Here is a 21,346-nt window from a genome sequence, read left to right on the forward strand (position 1 = left end):
AATATTCAGGACTGATTTCCTTTAGGATGGACTGGATTGATCTCCTTCCAGTCCAAGGGACTCTCAAGAGTCTTCTCCAACACCACAGCTCAAAAGCATCAATTCTTCAGTGCTCAGCCTTCTTCATAGTCCAACTCTCACATCCATACATGACGACTGGAAAAATCCATACTTTGACGAGATGAACCTCTGCTGACAAAGTCATGTCTCTGCTTTTTCACATGCTGTCTAGGTTTGTCATAGCTTTTCTTCCAAGGAGCAAAAGTCTTTGAATTTCATGGCTGCAGTCACCATCCGCAGTGATTTTGGAACCCAAGAAAGTAAAGTCTGTCACTGTTTCCACTGTTTCCCCATCTATTTGCCATGAAGTGATGGGACCAGATGACATGATCTTAGTTTTTTGAATGTTGAGTTTTAAGCCAGCTTTTTCACTCTCCTCTTTCATCTTCATCAAGAGGCTCTTTAGTTCCTCTTCCATTTTCACCCTAAGGGTGGTATCATCTGCATATCTGCCGTTTTTGATATTTCTCCCAGCAGTCTTGATTTCAGCTTGTGCTTCATCTGCCCTGACATTGTGCGTGATGTACTATGTCTAAAGGAAATCAGTTCTGAATGTTCATTGGAAGGACTGATGCTGAAGCTGAAGCTACAATACTTTGGCCACCGGATGCGAAGAGACGACTTATTGGAAAAGATCCTGATGCTGGGAAAGATTAAAGGCAGGTGGAGAAGGGGTCGCAAAGAGTCAGACACGACTGAGGACTGAACTGAACTCTGCATATAAGTTAAATAAGCAGGGTGACAATATTCAGCTTTGATGTACTCCTTTCCCAATTTGGAACCAGTCTGTTCTATGTCCATTTCTAACTGTTGCTTCTTGACCTGCATTCAGGTTTCTCAGGAGGCAGGTAAAGAGATCTGGTATTCTCATCTCTTTCAGAATTTTCCACAGTTTGTTGTGATCCACACAGGCAAAGGCTTTAGCATAGTCAATGAAGCAGAAATAGATGTTTTTCTGGAACTCTCTTGCTTTTCTATGATCCAGTGCATGTTGGCAATTTGATCTCTGGTTCCTCCGCCTTTTCTAAATCCAGCTGGAATATCTGGGAGTTCTAGGGTCACTATGTGAAGCCTAGCTTGAAGGATTTTGAGCATAACCTTGTTAGCACGTGAAATAAGTGCAATTGTGTGGTAGTCTGAACACTCTTTGGCATCGACCTTCTTTGGGATTGGAATGAAAACTGACCTTTTCCAGTCCTGTGGCCACTGCTGGGTTTCCAAATTTGCTGGCATATTGAGTACAACACTTTCACAGCATCATCTTTTAGGATTTGAAATAGCTCAGCTGGAATTCCAACACCTCCGCTAGCTTTGTTCCTAGCAATGCTTCGTAAGGCCCAACGTCGATATTTTAGGAATCAGTGAACTAAAACAGACTGGAATGCGTGAATTTCATTCAGATAATGATCATTTTACTACTGTGGACAAGAATCCCTTAGAAGAAATGGAGTAGCCTTCACAGTCATCAAATGAGTCCAAAATGCAGTACTTGGGTGCAATCTCAAAAACTACAGAATGATCTCTGTTCGTTTCCAAGGTAAACAATTCAATATCACAGTAATCCAAGTCTATGCCCAAACACTAATGCCAAAGAGGCTGAAGTCTATGAAGACCTACAAGACCTTCTAGAACGAACACCAAAAAAAAAAAAAAAAATGATGTCCTTTTCATCATAGGGGACTAGAATGCCAAAGTAGGAAGTCAAGAGATACTTGCAGTAACAGGCAAGTTTGGCCTTGGAGTACAGAATGAAACTAACAGAGTTTTGCCAAGAGAACACACCGGTCACGGCAATCACCCTCTTCCAACAACACTAGAGACAACCCTACACATGGACATCACCAGATGGTCAATATCAAAAAACCTTCTACCTATTATTAAAACTACATTTATTTTGGATCACGCAGTCAACAGACTCCTCTAAAAGCATCTCATGTCCCTCGGGTCCAGGACTTAACCCGGGAGCCTGGGCACCCTGCTGCTCAGTGCCACTTCACTGCATGCCACCTTTTTGTCACCAGTCTGAAATTCCAGTCTTTGGAGAAGAGTCTCTGCCTTCCCACCTCCACTCTGCAGCTGCCAGACCATCTCTCTGACGTGAATAGACACCCTGCCCCACACTGGGTCTCCAGAGATACACTCACCCACCTTGATCCAATCCTCACCCTCACTCACTGCCTGTTTCCACACCCGACTCATTACCTTCCTATGATCCCCACATTTCCACGATGGCTTTAAACCCCCAAAATATGATCTGCTTAACATCCTAGCGCTTCAACTCGCTTTTCTCCACATCTCCATAATTCGTCAGAGAAAAACTGTACCACACACAACTCAACAGGCCAGGATGCCCTTGCAAAAGGAGAGAGACTGCCCCCAGCTCCTCTGGGATAAAGGCAGGCGAGGTCTGAGCCCTGGGCTGAGCTAGTGAGTAGTTCAGAGGACACAGGGTGGGGGCCCGGTCACGCCATGAGGACTCCCGAGTCTGCCTACTGGCACTGAGGGTTCTGCCTGCCACAGAGCCCGGGGCCAGCAACTGTCTCACTCAGTGACTGTGGCTGAAAGGGGCGGATTCTAAGCCCTTGAGGAAGGCATTTCTAGCCATCCAGCAAGTGGTTGGGAGAAGATTTACATCTCAAATGAGTAAAGAAAGAATTTACAACCACAAGTTTTCCAAAGTAAATGCTCTCAGAAAAAAGAAAAGATGGAAGGCTTATGATAAGGAGAAGTTTATCTAAATACTGGTCAAGCTGAGGGGCTGCTGAGGTCTTCCTGGTCACTACTGTGACTGCATGTATGCATGCTAAACTGCCCAGTGTCCGACTCTTTGCGACCCCATGAACTATAGCCTGCCAGGCTCCTCTGTCCATGGGATTCTCCAGGCAAGAAAACTGGAGTGCGTTACCATTTCCTTCTCTAGAAGATCTTTCTAACCTGGGGATTGAACCTGTGTCTTTTTTGTCTCCTGCACTGGCAGGTGGTTCTTTATGACCACAATCTCCCCGCAGCGATTGTACATCCAGGCATTTTACCAGGTTGATGGGTTGGTGGAGGAGGAAGGGCAGGCCTCAGAGCCTAGGAGCAGAGCCCCTGTTAAAAGCAGGGGCGGGATTCCCTCCTCTCACAGCTCCCTCCCTCAAGACTCTTCCTTCTCTGGAGAGTCTGCACTGAGTAAGGGGCAGATGGGCCCCTGAGTAGAGCAGCTGGAGTTTGTCAGGTGGATTCAACGGGAGCTGTGTCTTCCCTGATACTCCAAGGACGGAGTCAGTGGCAGGAGCCGAGCTCTGCGGGAGTGAGAGAGAGGATGAGCACACCTGTCCCTCCTGAGGGCGGGGAGACGAGGCCCCGCCCCACCAGGCACCAGTGTGCAAGCGGCTCCTCAGGGGTCTCAGAGGGAGGGGGCGCCATCCTATAAGTTGTTGTTGTTCAGTCGCTCAGTCACGTTTGACTCTTTGCGACCCCATGGACTACAGCAGGCCAGGCTTCCTTGTCCTTCACCAACTCCTGGAGCTTGCTCAACCTCATGTCCATCGAGTTGCTGATGCCATCCAACCATCGCATCCTCTGTCGTCCCCTTCTCCTCCTGCTTTCAATCTTTCCCAGCATCAGGGTCTTTTTCAATATGTTGACTCTTTGCATCAGGTGGCCAAAGTATTGGAGCTTCAGCTTCAGCATCAGCCCTTCCAATGAATATTCAAGGTTGATTTCCTTTAGGATTGACTAGTTTGATCTCCGTGCTGTCCAAGGGACTCTTGAGAGTCTTCTCCAGCACCACAGTTCAAAAGCATCAATTCTTCGATACTCAGCCTTCTTTATGGTCCAGCTCTCACATCATAATAAATGTTGTCAAACCTCCCACAATCTTCTGTGCTAGAATCCATCTTGGCTAAAAGATGAGCATGTATATGGGGAGGGCGCTGGGACAGGTCACATGTGGGGAAAGAGGCGAGATACCTGGCCAGAGTGGAACACAGCCCTGGAAGAAGTGTCCCACATGAGTGATTTAAATCCCGTCTCTGGCACACTCCTCACTAGGGACGTTGCCTGCTGTCTTCTCTGGGTCTGTGTGTCCGCTTTGCTCCTGCTCTACATGAACTGCTTCTTTGTTCCCTTTGCGTGAACTGTGCTGCCAATAACTTCTGTGCCTGCTTCACTCCATTTCTGCGGGGAATTCTTTCTCCAAAACAGAGAGGGACCCTGGTGGTCTCACCTGCTGTCAGCAGGACCAGAGCAGTGACTTTCCTCTCAACGCACATTGTAAATCATTCAGAGCCGTGTGGTGAGAAGGACATGGGGTCTGTTCAAACTGGATCCGTGTGGAGTTCAGGGAAGCCTTTTGCTGGTGGGGTAGGAGGGGGATGGAAGAAAGGCCACATTCTCTCCTCCCCTCTATTTGTATTGAATCTTTTAAAAGAAAAGTCTGTAGCAGCAGGAGAGGGGGAGACGGAAGGCACCTCGGCCACGGCAGGGGTACCCTGAAACTTCCACTCACGTTGGGCCTTCTCCCTCCACTGGGAGCACCAGGGGACGAGCTGGCCCACTGGCCTTGGCCCCTGCACCGTGGGCTCTCCCTACCTGCAGTGTGGCACCCACAGCACTCACTCACTCTCCAACACAACTCTCTTCCAGGCTGTGACAAGGACCTGCTGATCGACATCCTGACCCAGCGCTGCAACGCCCAGAGGCTGCTCATCGCTGAGGCTTACCTGGGTGCCTTCGGCCGGGTGAGTCCCCCCAACTCCTCCCGTTTCCAGGCAAACTTCTGAGACACCTCCGCACAGGGTCTGGGCTCTCCAGTCTCTGATCACAAAGGTGTCCGACTTCACTGAACATTCGAGACAGTTCCTCTACCTCAAACGTGTTGCACAGGATGTGGGAAAGAGACACATCAGAAGTGCCGGCACGTGATGTGTGACCCCACCAGCCCTTTCTTAGAAATCATTCAGCTTCATAAAGTACAAGCTCTCACAGCCCAACACTACCAGCTGGTCCAATTAGGCACTGCCTGGGAACACCCCGTGTTCAGCTCCAGGGAAGGCACATAGAGCTAATGATCCAGGCCCAGAAATAAGATCTTTTCCTGCAGTTCTCCTGAGGTCCTCACCCGCATCTCTATCCAAGTGGCTTCCCCACTAGCTTTTCCTCCCAAAGCTGCAGTTAGAGACCATTAGAAAAGAATGGTGCTCAAAAATAATTTCAGGCAATAGAACCGTCTAGAGTACTTTATAGAATCATGCACTGGTTTCAAAGCAGGTGCCATTAAGGATGTCTCTCCTCTTTTGTGCACTTAAACCACAGATTAAGAATGAAAACTCTTCAGTCCAAAAGGACCTGGAATAGCAATTACTTTTTGTCACCTGACCATTATCGATGAAATACCACCATAACTCTTTCTCTGTAAGACTAGTTCTTAAAGATTTACTCCATCTCCAAACCTCAGGCTCTGAACAATCACAGTACACAAAACAAAGGTGTTCTCTGCTTTGGAATGAATGACATCCAGAAGGCCACCACTGCTCATGAAATTAGCTGAATTAAACCGTAGTAGGAAACCAGTTGTTGTTTTTCTTCCAGGTAAAACTGCTCCTTTTCTTATGTTCCTGTGACACCCGGAGTAGTTTTCCTTTGAAAGAGAACATAAAAGCTACACAAGCAGCACTGTGTACAATAGCCAGGACATGGAAGCAACCTAGATGTCCATCAGCAGACGAACAGATAAGGAAGCTGTGCTACATATACACAATGGAATATTACTCAGCCATTAAAAAGAATGCCTTTGAATCAGTTCTATTGAGATGGATGAAACTGGAGCCCATTATACAGAGTGAAGTGAGCCACAAAGAGAAACACCAATACAGTATACTAATGCATATATATGGAATTTGAAAGATGGTAACGATAACCCTATATGCAAGACAGAATAAGAGACATAGATGCATAGAACAGTCTTATGGACTCTGAGGGAGAAGGTGAGGGTGGGACGTTCTGAGAGAATAGCATTGAAACATGTATATTATCATATGTGAAACAGAACACCATTCCAGGTTCAATGCATGAGACAAATGCTCAGGGCTGGGGCAATGGGATGACCCAGAGGGATTGGATGGGGAGGGAGGTGGGAAGGGGGTTCAGGATGGGGAACACATGTAAACCCATGGCTGATTCATGTCAATGTATGGCAAAAACCACTACAATATTGTAAAGTAATTAGACCCCAACTAAAATAAATAAATTTATTAAAAAAAAAAAAAAGCTATACAAGTTGCAGCATCAGTCACCCAATATTGCTGCAATATGCATACTGCCGTAAGAGAGGTCATTTTCAGTAAGTTCATATCCCAAAAGTTTACATACATCTGTGCCTTTCATAGATGAGGTTAACTTGGGTAAAAGCAATACTTTATCACTTTCTACAAAATGGCCCTAAAACAGACCAAGAAAAAAACTAAGAAACGAGGTGTTTGCACCTTCTCAGACACCGGATCCTCCAGGGAAGAGGCCTTACCACACGCCCAAGGTCTCAGAGTGGTCAGACCCCCTGTTCTAGCGCCCCAGGCCTCCAGAGAGCTTGAGGACCCTCAGAGGAGCCTAGTGGGGCCCCTCGGCTCTCAGATCCCATCAGGTCAGTTAGTCAGTCTCCTAGTCACTTTTACTGCCACGGGTCCCTGGCTCACACGGTTCTGATTTGGGCATCGCCACGTGGTATCCAGATGGATGTGGAAATGGTGCCCCCCCCCCCCAAGCTGCTGCCCCAGGACCTTACCCTGGCTATCCCTAAACTGAAGGCAGGAGGAGTCCAAACCTAAAACTCTACTGTCCCGCTTTAATACCAGAGCATTAATCTCGATCCCCCCGCAAAATACCCATCTGTGCACCGAATTCAATCCATCCTCCCACCCCTCTCACCAAGTCCACAGCATCTGCACTCTGACCCTCAAGCTGGGCTGGCCACCTCCCGCTCTGCCCACTGCATCAAGAGGAGGCCCTGCAGGTCTGCAAACTGAGCGGCCAGGGCTCCGTGCACTCTCCCCGGGACCTACACACTCAGGCCACCCCAGACACACACCCCCGAGACTGCTACACCACATCCTCTGCTGCCGGCGCACAGGCCTGGCTCTCTGCCCCTCCCTCCACGCCAGGTGTGCGGACTGACCTTACCTCCCGCCCCTCAGCCTTCACCTCCTGGAGTCAGGGACCGGGTCCAGCCAGGGTCTGATACAGAACAGGAACTGCATTCATAGAAGTCCACTCTGCCTGTAAATAAAAAGGAGGGAAAAAAATCCCATTAGGGTACACTTAACAGGGAAAAAAAAAACACCGACAAACTGTCTAAATTTCCCTTTTCCTTCATTTCTTCCTCTGGCTGCCCCCCAGTCAGCTTGCTGGACCTTGGGGATGGCTTCCTGACCCCCACTGCTCACGTTCAGAATGACTTCTTCCACCTGGACAAGGCCAGCTTTCCCTTCCTGTGGGAGAGCTGATAGATTTCCTGTATGCTAACCATTGATTTTTATGAACATGAATAAGAAAGATGAGAGGAAATTACTCTCTTAGCTGCTGAATAAGGTACAGTTCTGGGCACATTCCACAAATACTTCTTACTATTTGATACTTTACGTTAGACGAGCTGCTGACACTAGTCCCGAGACACACGAGAGGAGCCTTGGAACACCGCTGACACACTGGTCAGCGTAAGGGATGCGGCCACTCCAGACCTTGACCCAGAGCAGTTCTCCCCAGTGCAGTGGAACCTGGGACCCAAGATGCCCCTGGGCTGGGGAGGTCTGTCCCAGCTGAAGGGCTGGGCAATCTGACAGTGGTTCCTAGAGGAGGCAAATTCACCTGAAGTAATATTCTGGAATACAAACTGGCACAGCCACTATGCAGAGCAGTATGGAGATTCCTTAAACAAACAGTTATCATATGATCCAGTAATCCCACTCCTGGGCATACATCTGGAGAAAACTCTAATTTGAAAAGCTACATGCATCCCAGTGTCCATAGCAGCATACAATAGACAAGACGTGACTTTTATATCTAAGACAACCTAAATGTCCAATGGCAGAAGGATGGATAAAGAAGATGTGATATGTACATATGTACAATGGAATATTGCTCAGCCATAAAAAAAATGAAATAAAGCCATTTGGAGCAACATGGATGGACTTAGAGATATTATCATACCAAAAGAAGTAACAGAGAAAGAGAAATACCATATGATATCACTTAAACATAGAATCCTTAAAAGTAATACAGATGAATCTACATAGAAAACAGAAACAGACTCACAGACATAGAAAACAAACATATGGTATCAAAGGGGAAAGGTGCGGGGGATAAATTAGGAGTCTGGGATTAACAGATAGATCCCACTGTAAATAAAACCGATAAACAACACCGGTTTACAGTATAGCACAGGGAACTCTACTGAATATCTTGCAGCAACCTATAACGGATCACCCTGCTTTATACCTGAAACTAATACAACATTGTAAATTAACTACATGTCAATATAAGTAAATACGTTTTTTAAACATTTACTTAGCACTGCACAGTGACAAAGCAGTTTGCACAAGTGTTTTTCTAATGTAACATAAAATTTCCCGAGGGTTTACACGATGACTATTGGGGTGGGCAGAATTAAGACAACTTCTAAGTCACACTTGGTACAGGTCTACAACATGGCTTCAAGAGCAAGTATTTTTTTACAACAGCAGGAAAAGTGATAGAAGTTATAAACATATTCCAACAAGCAGAGTGCTGGCCATCCTGTGTCTTGCCCTGAGCGCACACAGTTAGGTAAAGGTGAAAGGAAGAAAGAAAAGGGAACCACACCATGTCACTTTTAGTTTAAGTGGAGCTGTCGGAGCTGCTGCGACACGGCCCACCTGCAGCTCCAACAGATCCACTTGAAGGGCATCCACTCATCAGCCTAGTTTAGGCCCAGGCTGTGAGGCCCAAGGAGTCCCTTTGGGGCGAGTCTTTGGCAAACAGGAAAGAGCAGCAGGCAGGCTTCGGAAAGGCACCCTGCGAAGACTGCATCTGCAAAGCTGTGTCTGTCCCTCCGGAGAGCATTTAACACACTGACTAGACAACGCAGGTGAAGGCTCCGCTCTGAACTTGAGAAGTTTGGCTACTTCAACATGTTACTCAATATCTGTTTTCCCTAATGAAAGGACTGTCTTCTGATGTCCTGAAAAACAAGCCACCACTACAGCGAGCTTCCCAGGTGGTGCTAGAGGCAAAGAACCCGCCTGCCAATGCAGCAGACTTCAGAGATGCGGGTTCAATCCCTGGGTCAGGAAGATCCCCTGGAGAAGGAAAGGGCAACCCCCTCCAGTATTCTTGCCTGGGAAATGCCAAGGACAGGGAAGCCTGGCGGGCTACAGTCCATAGGTCACAAAGAGTCAGACAGGACTGAAGCAACACACACACACGCACGCGTATCATGTTAGAATGAACTAGTGCTCTGGAGAAAAGATCAAGCCGGGCGAGAAAAAGTACTGGGGCCGGGGCATACTGTCAACGGTGATGAGAGCAGGCTCTATGAAGTAGGCAGCCAGCACAGACAGCAAAAGAACATGCAGGTAACAGGACCAAGTCAGGTCCCCACAGTACCCAGTGTGGGCTGGGCGCCTTAGCCCCTGTCACATGGACAAGCCACACCTTATGGCTTCCCTGAGTTCTAACAGCAGGACCTGGGGGTTTTGTCTAGGTACACACTTCCTTGCTGTAGCTCTGTTACCTCCTTTGAGCCCCGCTTTTGTCCTCTAGAAAAAGGACATTGATTGCTACCTTAGCAGGTTGCTACCTTAATCCTGTGAAGACTAATTAGGGGAACCCTACAATGAGCAGCTTGCCTTAAGACATATCAATGACTAGCTGGCCTTAAGAGATCCTGGGCTTCCCTGATAGATCAGCTGGTAAAGAACCCTCCTGCCATGCAGGAGACCCCGGTTTGATTTCTGGGTCGCGAATCCTGATCCGCTGCAGAAGGGACAGGCTACCCACTCCAGTCTTCTCGGGCTTCTCTTGTGGCTCAGCTGGTAAAGAATCTGCCTGCAATGCGGGAGACCTGGGTTCAATCCTTGGACTGGGAAGATCCCCTGGGGAAGGGAAAGGCTACCCACTCCAGCAGTCTGGCCTGGAGAATTCCATGGACTGTAGAGCCCATAGGGTCGCAAGAGTCGGACACGACTGAGGAACTTCACTTCACTTTCAAGAGATATGACCTGAATCCAGATTAAACTGGAGGCTCCCAGTGTCCTCTGGCATTTCTTCCCTGAAGCCAGCCAAAACCCACACACGTGCATTTCCAGGGTCTCCACTTAGCCAGCTGGACAGAAAACCCAGCATGGTGCAAACAAGCTGACAGACAAGCAGGAGAGGACTCACCGGCAGACGGCTTCGCTCAGGTCTCAGGTGGATCTCCGGGACCACAGCAGGAACCGGCGCTCTCAGCCCCTGGGCTCAGCAGCGCCCTCATTCTCAGGCGGGCGGCTCTGCCCTGACGGGCGCGGGAAAGCCACCAACTTCCCCAGGCTGACCTCACGCCGCTTCCACCGCTGTAGCCTGACCTCACCCGGCCACACCCCTTTTGGCGGAACTTCCTCTTCCTCCCTTGATTCCAGCCTGAGGTCCGGCCCTGGGCCCCGATTGGTCACAGCCCCATCCCTGAGCCAATCACGGTGGCCAGGGAGGATGGAGCACACCGATTGGCCAGGTCCAGGTCATGGGACCATATTCCAGGTCCCGTGACCATACTCCAGGTCACGTGTGAGCTGCTCACCCTGTGTCAGCAGTGGAGAGAGTGCGGTACCCCAAGAGCAGGGCTGAGAGTCCAGTCACTGTGTCCGTGTGCTCAGTGTCCTGGGACCTGCCTGCGCGTCCTCTCTACACACTGCTTTGTCCTCTGCAGACAGAAGATTCACGATAAACCTCTTCGCTTCGCAAGCGCTGTTGCACGCACCCACATTCAAGGGAGCAAGGCCTCCGGTTTGAAGGTAAGTTTGGAGATCCTCTCTTAACCTCCGGGCTTGTTTCTTGTAGCCTGTTAGAATAATTTATTCAGTCTGAAAACCCCCAGGAGGACCACCACATGCTGCTTTGCGTATTCAGGATTCTTAGCTGTTCTGAGTAGAGGGCATGGCCCAGGGGCCTCCCAAAGGCAATGAATTTTGTCCAAGGAAGCACCTGAGAGGCTGAATCTGAGTCACTTTGCTGTACACCTTAGACAAACAAATTATGGTAAATCAGCAATACCTCAATTTAAAGAAAAGATATTTCCTCATCAAAAATTGTTCGAATTTTGTCAAGTTTTTCTTTCAATTGTTGGTTCTTAGTATGCAGTCTAATTGGTTTGGTGGTGTTTTGTGAGGTAGGGATCCAACTTACCTTCTCCTATGGATACAATATTGTCCCAATGGGACGATTCCTTTGTCCTTTCTCCTGGAAATGTCCTTTGTGCATTTACATATTAAGAAGCATTTTTTTTTAAATGCCAAGTATCAAGGACTGCAGGTCTTTGGTAATTTGTACAGCACCCCAGAGGCATGTTTCCACTTCTGTGTCTTCTCTTCGCATTTTACCATTGCCCGTTTCTAGTATACACAAGTGCCCTCAGAGGGCTCTCTGCAGTGAACCATGTATGTTTCTGTGAGGACAGAGGATGTGAGCACGGAGGAGAGGCTGAGTCCATAGTGACCATGTGAGCATGCTCAGCAACCCCAATATTAAGTCTGGCTGAGACTTTCTCAGGCAAGGTCTGTGTTTCTTCCTCTTGGTGTCTGGATACGCAAAAAGATGTTGGTGGATTGGGACGTGGGTCTCTGGGTCCAGCAGTGTAGAGATATACCCATGGCCTGCTTTTCCATGATATTTTCCTCCTGCGGGCTCCGCTGAGCTGGTGTGGAGAGATTTCTGCTAAAGGCTTGAGAGGTAGTCAATCCTTCTGCTTTTCATGCCCTGCCTCGTCCATACTTCTGTCATTTTTTTTTAATATAGCTAATTTTCAATGGTGTTAGCCCTTGTGTCATTGTGACACTCAGGCACCTGTGGTTTAATAGACCTCCAAGTCCCGGGAGCTCTTTGCCTGGTGGAGACATGGAGCACTCAGGGAGCAGTACCACATCACACTGGAGCCTGGACCAGAGAGAAGGTTCTTGCCAGGAAGGCTCCATCCCTGCTGTGGGGGGTTCGGAGTTATCACTTCCGATTGCACATCCCCCGGGCCCTCGGTGCAGGCCCCACTCTGAGATCTGGAAAGGAGGTGGCTTCCCTCCCTGACACAGAACTAGTCTTTTCTGTCCTCGTCCTTGTCGCGTCCCATCTGGCTCCCAGGCTCTACCCTTGAGCCTCACCCACAGGATCAGGAGAGCCCAGTTCTAGAGGAGTGTCATACAAGGAGAGTCTCCTGGAGACACTCCATCCCCGGGCCTAAATAAGCACTTCTTCGGAGTTTCACAGCCCTGGGTGTAGATCCTGGGTTTGTGTCCATTTTACAGTTGAATATGTTGAGCCTCAGATCATTGTGTGATTTGCCCTGGGTCACTGTGCGGGTCAGCGGGTGAGCTGAGGTTTGAACCCAGACTGTATGTCTTGGAGGCCGTGACGATACAGGTGTTTCCGCTCCTCGGTTAAATTTATTTCAAGTTTTTTTTTTTTTTTTTGATGCATTTGTATATGGGACTTTTCTGTTTTCTTATGCTTCCTATCCTGCTATATTGCTGAGTTTATTAGTTGTAATACTTCTTACTTGGTGGCGTTTTTAGGGTTTCATATAAATCCTGTCATAATCAAATAGTGACAGTGTAACTTCATCTGTTCCAATGGGGATGCCGTTTATTTCCTTTTCTGGCCTAGTTCCTCTGGGTAGGACACTTCCGCCACTATGTTGAACAAGATTGGTGAGAACAGGCATCCTTGTACTATTCCTGATCTTTTAGGAAAATCTTTCAGCTCTTTATCACTGAGTTGGATGTTAGCTGTGGGTTTGTCTTAACGTGCCCTTTAGGATGTTCCATGGATAACCACTGTATTGAGAGATGGTATCAGAATTGATGTTACACTTTGTTGAAAGCTTTTTCTGCAATTATTGAGAAGATCACATGATTTTAGTCTTCATTTTGCTCATATTGTGTATCACAGTAATTGATGTACAGACAATAAATCATGCTTGCAGGCCCAGAATAAATCCATTTGATCCTAGTGTATGATTCTTTTAATGTATGCTTCAGTTTGGCTTGGTAATATTTTTTTGAGGATTTTTACATCCAGGTACACCAGGGTCAGGGTTCTCTAGTGGTTCATATGGTAAAGAATCTGCCTGCAATGTGGGAGGCCTGGGTTTGACCCCTGGGTCAGGAAGATCCCCTCGAGAAAGGAATGGCTACCGCACTCCAGTATTCTTGCCTGGGAAATTCTGTGGACAGGGAGCTGGTGGGTTGTAGTCCATGGGTCACAAATAACTGGACATGACTGAGTGGCTCACACTTACAAGAGTGCTTCTTGACATTTTTAATATCTACATTGAAGATTTTATCTCAGTCAAAAATTGCAGTCAAAGGCAAACATGTCAAAAGTCCAAGAGTCCTTAGAATTAAATGACAATAAGACATAACAGATGAAAGCAAGAAGGACTCCACATATTTACTTTTCATAAGAATTTTAGCTCTTCCGAGGAATTCTCATTAAGCTGAATTAAAATGCAAGCTTTAGTTTAAAATCTTAACCTTTTTCGGTATTATGTTTCTATTTTGAGACTGAAAGTTCATTATTTATGTACGAGATATTAAGCAATGCTATGTAGCTATTAAAATCATATTTTCAAAAACTCTAATGACATTTACAAGCACTTATACTGGAAAAATAGCTAGGAATAGAAGATGATCCCGTATAGCTTTAAATGAAAGTACATATGTGTTGAATGATAGTTTTCAGATTGTATTTATTGATTTTTATTTGGAGAATAACTGCTTTACAATGTTTGGTTGGTTTTCCTCATGCAACACCACGAATAAGTATATTATCCACTCTTTGGTTAGACTGCCTCCCAGTTCCTGGCCTCCCACCCTCTAGGTCGTCCCAGAGCACCATGCTGGGCTCCCTATGTTATCCAGCAACTTCCCATTAGCTAGCTATTTTGCATATGGTAGTGGCTATGTTTCATTGCTACTCTCTCCATTTGTCCCACTCTCTCCTTCTCCAGCTGAGTTCACAAGTCCTTCCTCTACATCTGTGTATTTATTTCTGCCCTTCAAATATTCACCAGTACCATTTTACAAGATCGCATGCGTATGCATTAATATACTACATTTGTTTTTCTCTTTCCGACTGACGTCACTCTGTATCCCAGTTTCTAGGTTCATCCACCTCAGTTCAACGGATTCGTATTTGTTCCTTTTCATGGCTGAGTCGTGTTCCATTGCATGTATGTCCCACAACTTCTTTTTCCATTGTTCTCTTGAGAGACATTAGGTTGCTTCCATGCCCTGCCTATGTTAAATAGTGCTGCAATGGACATTGGGTACGAATGTCTTTTTAGAGTTATGGTTTTCTCAGGGTGTATGGCCAGTAGGGGATTGTTGTGTCATATTGTAGTTTTAGTCCTACTTTTTAAGGAAACCTATGTTCCTTCTCCATAGTGGCTGTATCCATTTACATGCCTACTAACATTGCAAGAGGGTTCCCTTTCTTCCATGTCCTGTCCAGCGATTATTATGTGTAGAATTGTTGATGATGGCCATTGTGACTGGTGTGAGGTGATACCTCATGTAGTTTTGATTAGCATTTCCTGAATAATGAGCGATGTGGAGCATCTTTTCATGTGTTTGGTGGCCTTCTTCCTGTCTTCTTTGGAGAAATTTGTTCAGGTCTTCTGCTCATTTTTCAATTGGTTGCTTTTTTTCCAGTATTAGTCTCGATCATCTACTTGTGTACTTTGTAGATAATCCTTTCCCAGGATTCCATAACGTACATAATTCCTCAGAACATACCTTAGTCTTTTTGGACGGAAGAACATCAAGTGCCTTCTTTGGTGTGTATGTATGTACATGGCATGGGTTTATTTTCATTGTGCAGATCTTGCCCTTATTCCATTAGATTTATCCCTGAGGAGTTCATAGGTTTTGATGACATTATAATCAAGGGTATTCTTTAAAATGTCAATTTCTGGTCTCGTTTAGTATGCTGAAGTACGGAGCATTTTTATATGTTGACCTTGTATCCTGCAACGTTGCTGAACTCACTTTCATGCTTGTACCTCTTTTGTTGATTCATTTTCCACGTTAATCATCAGGTCGTCAGCAAGTACAGTTATATTGTTTTTTCAGTTCATATGATTTCGATTTCTTTTTTCTTGTCTTGTTACAGTGGCTAGGAGTTCCAGTACAGAGTTGAATAAAAGCCAAGAGAGCAGACATCCTTGCTTTGTTCCTGATCTTCAGGAGAAACACCATATGATGTCAGCTCTACATTTTTTGTAGATGCCGTTTATGAGGTTGGGGCAGTTTTCTTCCATTCCTAGATTGCTAAGATTTCCATATATAAATGATAAATATTGTCAGATGCCTTTTCTCTCTCTTTTGAGGTGAGACTGTGGTTTTTATTTTCAGTCCATTGATATGGTGAATTTCACTGATTTCTTCAAATGTTGGCCCAAACTTATGTTCTTGGGATAAACCCTACTTGTCATGCTACCTTGTACTTTTAATTGATTACTGATTTCCTGATGTGTCATTAAGGAATTTTGCATCTGTGTCTCTGAGGGATATTGATATTCTTGTAATATGTTTGTCTGGTTTGGGTATCAAGAGAATTCTGGCCTCAGAATGAGTTAGGTGTTTCTTTCTTCACTATTTTGGAATAGTTTGTGTATAACCAGGATTTTCTTCATAACTGTTTGTTAGGATTCACTACTAAGGCCATTTAGGATAGAGATTTTGTGCCTGTGGGTGTATGGGTGGGTAAGATTTCTAACTATGGATTTGAGTTTCAATAGATTGAGGTTATCTGTTTCTTACTGAGTGGCTTTCATAGGTTGTGTCTTTCAACAAAGTAGGGTATTTTATCTAAGTTGCCTGAAGTTGTTCACAGTTTACCCTTTCCTTTCAGTGTCTATAGGATCTGTACTGATGTTCCCTCTTTGATTCTTGATATTGGTAGTTTATGTCTTCTCTTTTTTCTTCGTCACTCGGCTTAGTCAGTTTTATTGATATTTTGAAGAACCTGATTTTAGTTTTTTCATTTCATTTTGTTTCTCTGGTCTCTGTTTCATTGATTTTTACTCTTTCATTTTCTTCTTTCTGCTTGCTGTGGATTTCATTTGTTCTTTTATAAGTTGTTTAAGATAGAGTCTTAGAGGATCGATTCAGAATCTTTCTTCATTTGTGTAAGTATTTAATCCTATCAGTTTCCCTCCAGGTACTGATCTAGCCATGTCCTGCAGCTTTTTATTATATTGTATATTCACTTTTATTCACTTCAACATATTTCCTGTTTCATTTGTGATTTCTTCTTTGACACATGAATTCTTTAGAAATATGCTACTTTGCTGATGTTTGGGAGACTCCTGGATATCAGGGGTTTTTTAATTTCTAATTTAAATCTGTTGAGATCAGAAAACATGCTTTGTATGATTTGAGTCACTTTAAGTATGCTGAGATTTGTCTGTCTTTTGAAGAATGTCCCGTATCCCCTTGAGAAGAGTTTTATCGTGCTTCTTGTTGGATAGACTGTTCTATCAGATGTCAGTTAGATCAAGTTGGTTGATAGTGCTGTTTAAGAGGGTTCTCTGGTAGCTCAGATGGTACAGAACCTGCCTGGAATGCGGGAGAGCTGGGTTTGATCCTTGGGTTGAGAAGATCCCTGGGAGGAGGGCTTGGCAACCCACTCCAGTACTCTTGCCTGGAGAATGGTTTAAAGGCTTCAACATCCTTACTGACCTTGGTTGGTTGTCTGTTTTGGCTTCCTTATTCAATCAGTTATTGAGTCAAGGCGAGGAAGACTGAGGTCCCTGACTGTAATCGTGGGTGTGTCTATTTCTTCTTTCAGTCTATTTCGTTGTTGTTTTCCTTATCTCTTCTTTTTAAAGCTATTTTTTAATACACTTAACTGACTTTGAAATTAGCAGATGTGTTGCTAAAGAAATTTGGAACACAAAGCGTCGAAACTAAAATTCAAGCTAGCCAGAGATATTTTTAGTGAGTAGAGTTAGGTCGATCCTTCAAACTTGTTCATGAGTCGTGCTCATTCTTTGTTGACATATTATGATGTATAAAAGCTATTTCAGAGAAGTAATGTGTAGTCATTACAATTTTATCATGGTTTGGTAGATAGGTTAAATTTATTGCCACAGATGAGTCATAGACTTTTAATGGTATAATTTCTTTGTATAAAATTTTGCCAGCAAATTTAAAAGGTAGCAAAGAAAAGATCAAATAATTTTGAAGTTATGATCAATACTGTTGTCTTTGGCTTAACCTTTGAGATTATGTAATTGTTTAAAAATCCATTTTCAAGATGATGTAAATGGCCCTTGTGACTGCTTCCGTGGGTTTTTTTCCTCAATTGCTGCTGCTGCTGCTAAGTCGCTTCAGTCGTGTCCGACTCTGTGCGACCCCATAGACGGCAGGCCACCAGGCCCCCACGTCCCTGGGATTCTCCAGGCAAGAACACTGGAGTGGGTTGCCGTTTCCTTCTCCAATGCATGCAAGTGAAAAGTGAAAGTGAAGTCACTCAGTTGTGTCCTACTCTTCACGACCCCATGGACTGTAGCCTACCAGGCTCCTCCGTCCATGGGATTTTCCAGGCAAGAGTACTGGAGTGGGTTGCCATTGCCTCCTCCATTTTTTCCTCAATTAACCATTCTTAATTACTGAATGCAGACCCTCGCGTACAGGAACGTGAAACATGAGTGGATCGGCAACAAGTGGCTGCCCAGTCTCGGCCTCCCGCACAACCGTAGCTATTTCGTGGAGTGCCTTGTGCACGTGCGGATGCTGGACCACTTGACCAAGAAAGCCCTTCGTGGGCAACTTAAAATGGTTGATAGTTTTCACAGGTCAGTCGGTGCAAGAAGTTCTCACAAGCCTGCTGAGAGATGTTTGCCTGCGGCCAGGTCTAAATTTTTTTTTTCTCTTGGAAACAGAAACAGTTTCCAGTGTGGAATTGTGTGCCTGCAAAGGTTGAACTATGACCAAAAAGAACTGGAAAGGAAAAGAGAAGAAAGCCAGCATGACCTGAAAGGCTAGTACAGTCCTATTTCTTGCTTCCCAGTGTATAAGCAGCCTCAGTGATTTCCTATTTGAAAGAAAACTTCAGGAAATGCTTTCCTTGGAGAAAACACACCTCGCATCATGACAGAGGAGGGAGGGATGGAAAGGACTGTTTTTGAGGTCGTCCTCTGTGGCCAGAGAACTTGTGCTCCGTCCTTGGGCTCACGTCGGTGAGCTCAGTCGTGTCTGACTTGTTGCGACCCCGTGAACTGTAGCCTACCAGGATCCTCCGTCCATGGGATTTTTTAGGCAAGAGTACTGGAGTGGGTTGCCATTTCCTTGTCCAGAGGATCTTCCCGACCTAGGGATTGAACCCAGGTCTCCTGCATTGCAGGCAGATTCTTTACCATCTGAGCCACCAAAGGTGCTGAGTACTCTGCAGATTGTAGATGCCACTGATTAATTCACAGAAATTCCTTGCTTAGGACTTTGCAGATGAAGTTACTGCTTAAAGATTACTTTTGTCATTTAAAAAAAGCAAAGTTAATATCTGATTTGAATGTGATGACTGTTTTAATTAATTTCCATTTATATGCACTATCAATTAATTCAATTAAAACATTGGGCTTTTAAAAAATTGAGTATCTTATACTGAAGTGAGTTTCTCTTTGTGCACGTGCTAACAAACTTCATGCATCTATCTGTGCGTCATGAATTGTTTTTTTTTCCCCTCCCTTCCTTTCTGCCTTCCTCATCTTTCTTTTTTGTAAAGTGTAGTTGATTTACAATGTTACATTAGTTTCAAGTGTGTAACAGTGATTCAGAATTTTTTCTTTTTCTTTTTTCTTTTTTTTACTGGCTGTGCTGAGTCTTTGCTGCTGCACAGGCTTTTCCCTTGCTGCGGCAGGCGGGGACACTCTCCAGCGGTGGTTCCTCAGCTTCTCACTGCAGTGGCTTCTCTTGCTGTGGCTCCCGGGCTCTAGAGCACTGGCTCAATGGTTGTGGGGCATGGACTTGGTTGCTTCTTGGCATGTGGGATCTTCCTGGATCACGGATTGAACCCGTGTCTCCTGCATCAGCAGGTGATTCTGTGTCACTGAGCAACCAGGGAAGCCCTGATTCAGCAGTTTTACAGATTACACTCCATTTAAAGCTATTACAAAATAATGACTATATTTCCCTGTGCTGTACAATATATCTCTGTTGCTTAGCTATGTCATACATAGTCGCTTGTATGTCTTAATCCCATACCCCAATTTTGTCCCTCCCCAATTGTCCCTGAGATAAAGTTGTGAGATATATACATATACAGTGGACTATTACTCAGCCATAAAAGGAGAAAACTCGGCTATACACAACAACGCGATCGACCTAGAGAGTCTTCTGTTCAGTGAAATAAGCCAGGGAAAGACAAATACTCTCTGCTGTCACTGACATATGGGATTTTTAAAGTGAAATAAACAAACATACCAATCACAGTTATAGACAAATGTCCTAGCAGCTCCCTGCCTCTCTTCATCCCGCTTCCCTTCCCGACTCTTTCCTTTGCTTTCCTCCCCGCTTCCTTCTGTGCTCTTCCTTCCCTTTCTCTCTCTGCTTTTCCTTTTTCTCCTCCTCTCTCTCCTTTCCATGCTCACTCTCCTTTCTCCCTCCACCCCATGCCTTTCAGTGACCATGTTGAGCCAAGGGGGTGTTGTTGTTGTTTTTCAGTCACTAAGTTGTGCCCAACTCTTTGTGACCTCATGGACTGCAGCTGTCAGGATGCTCTGTCCTCCACTATCTTCTGGAATTTGCTCAGATTTATGTCCATTGAGTCAGTGATGCCATCTAACCATCCCATCCTCTGCTACCCCCTTCTCTTGTGGCCTTCAATCTTTCCCAGCATCAGGGTTTTTTCCAGTGAGTTGGCTCTTCCCATCAGGTGGCCAAGGGGTAAATTAAGCTTATTTCTTTCTTTAGCACATTCACTGGAGTAACACATAGAACAGGCTCAGCATCACTAAGTTGGTCTGTTTCCTGAGCTGACTATCGTATTAACAGATCCCTACCAGAAAATGTGCTGTGTCCAGGAATCACTCAACTTTTTAACTTTCTAATCGCAAAGTGAATTCTTCCTTTTATATCTTAGAGGTCGGAGAAAATTACATCTTTGGGCTACTTTCCTTTTTCCAATTCACCTGCTTTCACATTTTAAGTATTTGATTTTACAGTTTTAAGCAAATCATGGGGCTGTGTGTGTATGTTCATAATCTGAAATACATCACAACTTATCTTTGTTTCATGAAATGCCAGTTAAACACTAGATACTGTCATTTGGTCAATTTGTGATATATACAAGCTGTGCTTGTATCTATTTGCATTCATCAGGACAAGTATTTAAACTAAATTGGTGTGCTAGTTCAATATGACTAAGTTCCATCAATTTTATCAGTTGATTGCCTCATTTAGTGGGTGTTTACATTTTTCTAAATAACTAACCTCAACATTTAAAACTAGCCTTGTCATTGGGAATCCAAAATTAATTTAATTTCTAACAAGAGCATGAGAAAGGGTGCAATTAGGATACTTGATAAAGTAAGTTTTAAATCAAAAAGATCAAATTTAAAACATAGAATGATAATCTGACAAACTGGGTTTAATAATTACTGTGAATTTTGACCCAATACAGATGTAAATATCATGAAATATCTACACTTACACATGTCCACATCAATAAGGTTTATTGGCAGAAGTCTTTTGCAAGGTAATTTGATAATACATATTATAATAACTAGAGAAATGTGTATAAACTTCATGACTACCACAGGGAAGTAAACATTCCATCTTAAAAAACTGGGAAAATATCTGGGCATGAAGACGTCCATCATGGTGTTACCTATAATAGCAATACATTAAAATCAACGTAAACATCCAACAATAGGAAAATGACCAAATAAATAAGAGTATCATGCAATTGATAGAATTTTGTATAGCCATTAAAGAAGTAAAAATCATGGAGGCTCTGTAGGAACATAGAACATTCCATACTAAAATGTTATATGCTGTCTGTGCTATCATTTAATTTATGTGAGAAC

The 21,346-nt window shown here is 44.7% G+C and overlaps 3 protein-coding genes across 8 annotated transcripts in view; 2 read left to right on the plus strand and 1 right to left on the minus strand.

Moving 5' to 3' along the window:
* LOC145504685 (liprin-alpha-1-like) overlaps nt 1-10,650 on the minus strand; it is a 59,741-nt gene extending 49,091 nt beyond the window's left edge. For 2 of the 5 annotated variants that reach the window (XM_081486014.1, XM_081485946.1), the window contains exons 1-2: nt 10,456-10,650; nt 7,214-7,314 (exon numbers count right to left, since the gene is read on the minus strand). The gene's annotated coding sequence lies outside the window, so the exon portion shown is untranslated. Of the gene's footprint in view, nt 1-4,766; nt 4,910-7,213; nt 7,315-10,455 lie in introns of those variants that run through there. The other 3 variants (XM_081486023.1, XM_081485968.1, XM_081486008.1) reach the window with 2 other exon arrangements.
* Nucleotides 1-21,346, plus strand: part of LOC145505540 (uncharacterized) — a 50,963-nt gene that overhangs the window by 4,293 nt on the left and 25,324 nt on the right. The window contains exon 2 of one of the 2 annotated variants that reach the window (XR_014053097.1): nt 4,690-4,784. The gene's annotated coding sequence lies outside the window, so the exon portion shown is untranslated. Of the gene's footprint in view, nt 1-4,689; nt 6,313-21,346 lie in introns of those variants that run through there. The other variant, XM_081487955.1, reaches the window with a different exon arrangement.
* Nucleotides 10,821-21,346, plus strand: part of LOC145505605 (uncharacterized) — a 65,969-nt gene continuing 55,443 nt past the window's right edge. Inside the window, exons 1-3 of the mRNA XM_081488111.1 lie at nt 10,821-11,063; nt 15,430-15,556; nt 18,206-18,303. Coding sequence (XP_081344237.1) covers nt 15,543-15,556; nt 18,206-18,303 — 112 coding nt within the window. The 5' untranslated portion in view covers nt 10,821-11,063; nt 15,430-15,542. The remainder of the gene's footprint in view (nt 11,064-15,429; nt 15,557-18,205; nt 18,304-21,346) is intronic.

Source organism: Giraffa tippelskirchi, chromosome 1 (assembly GCF_054371585.1).
Source record: "Giraffa tippelskirchi isolate mGirTip1 chromosome 1, T2T-mGirTip1v1.2.pri, whole genome shotgun sequence".
Taxonomy (NCBI): Eukaryota; Metazoa; Chordata; class Mammalia; order Artiodactyla; family Giraffidae; genus Giraffa; species Giraffa tippelskirchi.